Raw genomic sequence first — 8,452 nt, 5'->3', positions numbered from 1 at the left:
AGGTGTTACAGTTATTACATTCGGCACATTGTAAGCCGAATTCGGTTCGTGAACTTTGTAATAAATAGCAGCCTTGTCTTCAGGCTCGAGAACCCAAGAGGCCGAGACGCGTTCCTTTCTCGGCCGCAATCGCAAGACGCAGAAGTCAGTAGCGCAACCCAACGCAGCATCATCAAATTTACTCCTCGGCCGAGCCTCGGCCGACGAGTTGGCACGCCCCGCAATCACCGAAGGACGTAGTTAGCTTAGAATATATTCGGCCTGCGCGCCACGTAGGCTTTGTAATTTCTAGGGTCAACACTATCATAATTTAATTTTATGAATATTTTAACCTAAAAATATTTAACTTCCGATAAATATGGAAAAATCACTAAATTTGGGTCAATTTTGAGTTAAATAATTTTTTAAATTATTTTAGTTGTTGGATTTAAATTTGGACCGTTAGATCTTTTTTTTACCGTTAGGTTTAATTATATTCGATCTCAGCCGTTGAATTCAATCAATCTTGGAGACATGCCCATGTGGGTAGGGTCCCAATGGTAGTGCCCACACCATTTTTGGGGCTAAATCTTGGGGAAAATTTGGCTTTTGTTTGGCTTTTGGCTTTTAGCTCACACATTTAGCATGGGTTAGGTTGAGTTGGGTTTGGAAGGGGAATAAAACCTAAAAAATAGCATTTAGCCCAAGGTTGGGTTTGGTCTAATGGTACCTAAAGTCATAATTTTGAGACACTTTCATACATTCGTTAAGTTTTTTGTCAGAATCTCCATTAACTAATGATGTTGCACCATCGTAGACAATGATTGGGAGTCGTGTGTCAATATGAGCCCAAGTGGTATTAAAAAATTTAAAATTTAAAATTAAATAAACTGTTCTCTTCCCCTCCCCGATCTCTCCCACTCATCCCTTTTCACCCCCTCCATAACCGTCGGCTCTGCGTTTCGGAGAATCCACCAAAATCATTGATATCCTCCAGTTTTCCAACACTCCTGAACACAAAAACACAAACCCAATTCACAAAGCAACAATGGCAAGCTGAATACACAAAAATCTGACATGCACGGCGTCATGAGTATTGGTCAAAAACCCTAGAAGTACCTACTTGTCCTGGTCTCCTTCGTAGTAGAACATAGCGAAGGGGATGATGAAGAACACGAGCACGGCGTCGAGCCTCTGCCACACGTAAATCAACGGCACCGGATCGGTGGGCTCTTGCAAGGATTTGCTCTGCTGCACGTTTCGGGCGGGCGGGTCGTCTAAGTCGTACATGATCCGGGTCAGAGACTCGGGATGCAGCGCGTACACGAGTTTTGTGAACTTGGATCCGGGTTTGCCCGTTGATCGGTTGCCCGAATCGGGAGTGGAGTTACAATGGGCATCGCCAAAGGAGCCCGAGTGTGGGATGCAGGCGGATTGTGAGGGGAAGTCCACTTGTAGGTCCAACCTGGCTGTCGGGGTGCTGGTAATTGACGAGCAGGTAGACATTGAAGACGAAGACGATGATGCAGAGAACAATGGCGACGATGACAAGCGCGAGGTTGAAATCGCCCATTGCTGCGGCATCGTTTCAGCTACTCTCGATTCGAATCGAATCGGAGAGATCGAGAAGGGGAATCAGAAATTAGGGTTAGGGATGTGAAATTGCGCGTTCGAGTGATCGCATATCTCTGTCGCTAGTCCGAAAATGAGCAGAGTCGTTGAGGGAAGAGAAAAGGGAAAGGTTGAGGGCTCGGTTCCAGTGAGTTGGTGAGGAAGGCGACGAGGGTGGCGTAGTTTGGGTTGGGGTGGGTGAAGGTTGATTTGGGAATAGAGAAGGGAGGGGGTGAAGAGGGATGAGTGAGAGGGATCGGGGAAGAGAAGAGAACAGTTTTTTTATTTTTTATTTTTTTAAATTTTTTTAATACCACATGAGTCCATATTGACACGCGGCGTCCAATCATTCTTCAATTGAGTAGCATCAACAGTTAACAGAGATTTTGACGGAAAATTTAATAAAGGTATGAAAATGTCTTAAAATTATGATAGGTATTATTTTGAGACGAAAAAAATTACTTGTATCCAATATTGAAAACGAAAAAATTTCAGAATAGTAAACTGAATTAATCCAAACGTAAAATATACAGAAAGACAAAGAAAAATAAATGGGAGATGGATATATATTTTGACTAGAAAGTGACGGATGATGACATGCGAAGTGACAGTAAGGGATGGGGAATGGTCAAAGTTGGGGTTGAACTGCTTTGCCTTCGTTCTCGATCACGTATCAGAAAGATGTTTCAGTGTGAACGAAATATGAGATAGTACATCACATATTAGAGTTTGTGAGTCTGTGGGTCACGTTTGACCCTTTCTTTGGTTGCTTTAGGATGATGCTTGTTGGTGGCTTGCATGGGATGCTATTAGGGTTTCTTTGTTTTCAAATTTGAGCTCCAAATTTTGTTTTGGTTTGGTTTGGAGGTCCGTTTCTATGTTTGAGTTTAATGTTGTAATTAGGTATTGAAACTAGACACACATGCTCTATGATGTCAAGTTGCAGCTGCAACTCTATCCTATCTTTTCGGGTAGAGTTGCTACTGCCACTACCGCCATTTTGCCTCTCTTTGCTACCAAATCATTCCTTGGTCCATATCCCTTAATTTTAGGGTTTATGTCTTTTAGTATCTTTGCCCTTTATCTTTCTTGTAAATTGTTCCTTGATTTCCAATTGTAAGTGTGAAAAGGAGTATGGCTTCTTCTCGTTCTTTTTCGGTCTCTATATAGAGCCCTCTCTTGTAGTTATAAAACATATGAAAATATACAAAAACCTTTTTGGGTTCCAAATTTTCCACATGGTATCAGAGCAGTTACCATAGGGTCCTGTCTCTGTTTGTTCATTCATTCAAAAACCTTGTTTCAGTCATGCCTTATTCACTACAATGACAGAAGAAAGTTCCTCAAATCGTGAGGCTACGAGCTTCTCAAACTCCTTATCTCCCAGCGTCATTCAAGGTGAAATCAATACAAATTTGCGTCTTTGCTCAGTGTTATTAAACTAGTTCAACTATCTACCTTGGTCTTGTGCCATTTCACTTGCCCTAGGAGGAAGATCGAAGCTCGAGTATATCAATGGACGCATCGGACCGCCTGAAAAATCATCCATGTCATATGGTGCATGGCATGCAAACAACCAGTTGGTTTGTCCTGGATACTCAACTCCATGGAACCAAAGTTATCTGAACTCTTCAGTTACTTGGAGTCCTCTTCCACTCTATGGGAATCCATTAAAGAAATGTATGGCGGTCAAAATAATGCAGCTCGTATTTTTCAGCTAAAAAAGGATCTTGCTGGCCTAAGGCAAGGTGATCAATCATTTGTGCAACATCTCAGCAGCATCAAGTCCAAGTGGAATGAACTCGACATGTATCGTCCACACTCAACCGATTCCGATGTGCTCCTTAAAAGAGCTGATGAGGATAAAGTATTTCAACTTCTAGCAAGTCTAGGAGCTGAATATGAAGACCTTCAAAGCCACTTGTTGATGACTCATAAGCTGCCCTCATTTAATGGTGTCTGTCAAGCTATTCAAAGGGAAGAAACTCGAAGAAAAGTTATGCACATTGAGCCGAAATCAAATCCTGATGCTAGGGTTTTTTCGAGCTATCATAAAAACACCGGTGAAAAAAATTTTGCCAGTAAGAAAGCAGACTGGAAATGACTTACTGCAACATGAAAGGTCATCTAAGGGACAAATGCTGGATCTTGCACCCGGAGTTAAAACCAAAATTTGATAAGGGAGGAAGAATGATCAAATAAGGGAAATGAATCAACCCTAAGGCCCTCCACTCATCCAGTTCTTCGATGGGTGGAATCTCAAATTTCTCTGAGAATCCAATAGATCTGATAAATGAATTTGCAAACTTTCTTCAAAGACGAGGAGGCAACACTTAAATCGAGGAAGTGACCACTTCAACTCCTACTGCTATGCTCGAAAAATTTGCAGCTTTTTTGTTGAGACCTCAACTCATGACAATGTCTCAGGTATCATCACTGCTCTCAAAACTGCACTTAATGAAATTAGTCATGATTGTTGGATTATAGACTCATGTGCTACTGACCACATAACAAATCAGTCTTCTTGCTTGGATACGTTTCAAAATATGCCTAAGTCTACACAGGTATCTGTTGCAAATGGGAACGGAAAACCTATTCTGGGAAAAGGGAAACTTAAACTGTTAAGTAATAAGATTGAGTCAACAGCTTTATATGTACCTTCTTTCCATTTCCAACTCCTGTCCATAAGTAAAATCACTCGCACCCTAGATTGCCTTGCCATATTCTCTCCTCACAATGTTGTATTTCAGGATCGGGTCATTCGGAAGAAGATTGGTGAAAGGTATCTCCTGAATGAACTCTATTACCTCTCAAAGAATTCCAAGTCTCTTAAGCACCCCCTTGCAAGCCTCAGTCTCTCTCAAGAATACCATATTTGGCATCTTCGATTGGCTCATCCCTCAGAACCTGTGATGACCAAACTTTTTCCCAATTTTTGTAAACCTACGCATGCTTGTGAAATCTGTCAAATGCCGAAAGCTACTAGGCTTCCTTTTGTTTCCTCCAAGTCTAGAACCTGTAAACTGTTTGAAATCGTTCATTCAGATATATGGGGTCCCTCTCATGTAAGCTCTTTTGATGGATATAAATATTATGTCACCTTCATTGATGATTACTCTCGGGTTACATGGGTCTACCTCTTGAAATCCAAAAGTGAGTTTTTTTATGCCTTTAAAGATTTTCATAAACTCATCATAAATCAATGTTTATCTAAGTTAAGCATACTGCAATCAGACAATGGCATTGAGTACACATCCAATAACATGTCTAATTACTTAAGTGGTCATGGAATTTTGCATCAAACCAGTTGTGTTGGTGCTCCACAACAAAATGGTATAGCGGAAAGAAAGAACCGTGATTTGTTGGAGAAAACAAGGTCTCTTATGTTTCAAATGAATGTGCCTAAAAGGTTATGGTTACGAGCATTTCTCACTGCAGCGTACATCATCAATAGGTTACCTACTCGAGTTTTAAACTCAAAGTCTTCTGTTGAAGTAATGAAGGGAAGAAACATTGACATCTCACATCTTAGAATTTTCGGGTGCACTTGCTATGTTCATATTCAAGCAGCACATCGAGATAAGCTCGAACCTAGAGCTGTCAAATGTGTTTTTATGGGATACTCAAGCTTTCAAAAGGGATATAAATACTTTAATCCTCAGAATGGTAAGGTTGGAGTCTCCAGAGATGTCCGATTTGATGAGCTTGCTTTTTTCTTTCGTAAAGACTGCAGTGAAGAGCCTCAGAGAAAGGATATTATGGAGATCTTTCCATTACATACTCCAGTAAATCTTCTTGAATCCCATTCTCATAATGATTCTTTCGAACATCACTCGGAGTTGGAACAACTTGAGGGTGAAGGAACACCTACAAGTGAACAAAGCTCAACCCCTACCCCACAACCGTATGTAGCTCCTCGAAAAAACCCAACTCGGGACAGACATCTTCCTCCAAGGTTTCAAGAATACATTACTTACAATGCAAGACATCCTATTTCAGAAGCCCTAACATATCACAAATTGTCAAAATCCCATGCTGCATTTCTAAATCAGTTATCATCGAATGTTAAACCAAGGAACTTCCATGAAGCTGCACACAGTCAAGTATGGAAGTAAGCTATGCAAGAAGAGCTCAAAGCCTTAAATGACAATCACACATGGAGTGTAGTTGATCTACCAAAAGGGAAAAAGGCAGTAGGGAGTAGATGGATATATAAGATCAAGTTCCATTCTAACGGCAGTATTGAACGACACAAGGCCCGACTGGTTTCTCGAGGATTCACTCAAACTTATGGTATCGACTACAATGAGACATTTGCTCCTGTAGCTAAAATGAGCACGGTTCGAGTGTTGTTGTCTATGGCAGTTAATCATAACTGGTCTCTATTCCAAATGGATGTGAAGAATGCATTTCTCCATGGTGACCTTGAAGAGGAGGTATACATGAAGCTCCCCCTGGACACCCACAAGAAAGTGAAGTTAACAAAGTATGCAAGCTTCACAAGGCCATATATGGACTTAAACAATCCCCCTGAGCCTGGTACTCGAAGTTAAGCTCAGTTCTGAAGGCTACGGGGTTCAAGAGAAGTCATGCCGATTCCTCATTGTTTGTTAGCAATGGTACAAATGGAAAATTAATTGTTCTTATACATGTGGATGATCTCATTATAACTGGGGACAACATAGAAGAGATTGTTACTCTAAAATCCTCCATTCATCAACAGTTTGCAATCAAGGACTTGGGAACCCTAAAGTACTTCCTTGGCATTGAGATGGCAACCTCTGCCAATGGTTTGTTTTTAAATCAACGCAAATATGTGCTTGACTTATTGAAGGAAGCTCACATGTTGGATTGCAAAGCTGCTCTCACTCCCCTTATAAGCAAACTCCAACTTAATGCCTCTAGTGAACTTTTGTCAAACCCTAGTGTCTATCAACGTATGGTAGGGAAGTTAATCTACCTTACAATTACTCGACCTGATATTGCTTATTCCGTAAGCCTTATCAGTCAATTCATGCACTATCCTACTCTACTCCACTAGAAGATTGTCAAAAGAATACTCAGATACTTGAAGGGGTCAATTGGCAGAGGCTTACTCTTAAAGAACCATGGCTCAAATCACATTATGGCATACACAGATGTTGACTGGGCAGGTAATGCACTCGATCGAAAGTCTACCACCGGGTTCTGCACGTTTGTTGGTGGAAATCTCGTGACATGGAAGAGTAAAAAGCAGACTTTGATTGCACGATCAAGTGCAGAGGCTGAGTATAGAGCCATGGCAGCTACGGCTTGTGAATTAATCTGGTTAAAGCGTCTTCTAGCAGATCTTGGCTACATCGACAATGAACCTATGTCCTTGTTTTGTGATAACCAAGCTACCATGCATATTGCTTCTAACCCAGTGTTTCACGAGCGCACCAAACACATCGAAGTGGATTGTCACTACATTCGTGCTGAAGTTCAATCCAAAGTTATCAACACCATTTACACTCACAGTCATGATCAGCTTGCAAACTTGTTCACAAAGGCTTTGGACTCTACTCATCTTCAAAGGCTACTGAGCAAGCTTAGATCAATTAACCCCCTTGATCCAGCTTGAGGGGGAGTATTGAAACTAGACACACATGCTCTATGATGTCAAGTTGCAGCTGCAACTCTATCCCATCTTTTCGGGTAGAGTTGCTACTGCCACTACCGTCATTTTGCCTCTCTTTGCTACCAAATCATTCCTTGGTCCATATCCCTTAATTCTAGGGTTTATGTCTTTTAGTATCTTTGCCCTTTATCTTTCTTGTAAATTGTTCCTTGATTTCCGATTGTAAGTGTGAAAAGGAGTATGGCTTCTTCTCCTTCTTTTTCGGTCTCTATATAGAGCCCTCTCTTGTAGTTCTAAAACATACGAAAATATACAAAAACCTTTTTGGGTTCCAAATTTTCCACATTAGGTCTCTCTTTGTATAAATTTGCTGGGTTGGCAATAAATTTACCCTTGAAAAAAAAGAGCAAACAATATGAACACAAACAAGCCAAGGAATTATAAGAAAGGTCAAAAGTCTTAATTTGCATTATATATATTTCTCTCATAATTCATTTGCTTCAGATGAACATCATCCATTACGTTATGTTTAGTCATATAGAAAATGGAACCTTCGACATCCGTAGTCCGGATGTGAGAACTACCACGTTCCTAAGTTCCTTAATCAAAATATTTCCTTTTTGGTAGTTCCCAGAAGGTTCAACAAGCTCTGTTATTTATATTTAATTAATTGTTTCTTGTAACTAGAAGGAACCCTATTTTGTATTCAAGCCCGTGAGAAGAAATTCTCTCCGGATCTCTTCCACCAAGACCACCGGATCAAATAATCCGGGTCTTTGAAATTTCATTCAACGGCAAAAAATTATTATAACTTTTAAGAGGTCAAAACAGGTAAACCGTTGAATGAAATTTCAAAAACCGAATCACTTGATTCAGTGATCTTGGTGAAAGAGATCCGGAGAGGATCTCTTCTCCAAGCCCGTCACAGCCACATAAAAAACGTGTTTGCCTTAAAACGAAGAGTAAAGACTTATTTTTTGTTATACTCCTTAGATATCGAACTTAATCACATTTTTTCTCTCAAAATTAAAATACCAAAAAAAAAAAAAAAAGTCTTTAAAATAATGGGGTTAAGTTCGAGTATTCGAAGACATACCAAAAAAAAGTCTTTAAGAAATACATGGAAGGGCCGCACTTTCAATTCAGGCTGCCACATGACGCATATAGTATGTGGTTATATAACCTAATCCCTCACAAACCAAAACCATTCATTATTTACTTACAGAATTAGAAACAATTGTTCATCTGTCTATGGCAAGTATT

At 40.3% G+C, this 8,452-nt stretch overlaps 1 protein-coding gene across 1 annotated transcript; it reads right to left on the bottom strand.

Annotated features, from left to right (window-relative positions):
- Positions 1-715: 715 nt before the first annotated feature.
- Positions 716-1,872, bottom strand: LOC126608499 (uncharacterized). The gene is made up of 2 exons (XM_050276438.1): positions 1,103-1,872; positions 716-989 (listed from the first exon to the last, which is right to left on the bottom strand). The coding sequence occupies exons 1-2, from the start codon at positions 1,561-1,563 to the stop codon at positions 911-913; spliced, it is 540 nt and encodes a 179-aa protein (XP_050132395.1). The 5' UTR covers positions 1,564-1,872; the 3' UTR covers positions 716-910.
- Between the last annotated feature and the right edge of the window lie 6,580 nt (positions 1,873-8,452).

This window comes from Malus sylvestris, chromosome 16 (genome assembly GCF_916048215.2).
Source record: "Malus sylvestris chromosome 16, drMalSylv7.2, whole genome shotgun sequence".
NCBI lineage: Eukaryota > Viridiplantae > Streptophyta > Magnoliopsida > Rosales > Rosaceae > Malus > Malus sylvestris.
The sequence above is the reverse complement of the archived record's forward strand: the minus strand, read 5'-3'. Positions and strand labels throughout refer to the sequence as shown.

Coding starts and splice junctions, on each gene's coding strand:
- LOC126608499 (XM_050276438.1), bottom strand. CDS start 1,563: ATGCCGCAGCAATGGGCGATTTCAACCTCGCGCTTGTCATCGTCGCCA. Junction 990..1,102: donor TACGAAGGAGACCAGGACAA/GTAGGTACTTCT, acceptor TTTTGTGTTCAG/GAGTGTTGGAAAACTGGAGG.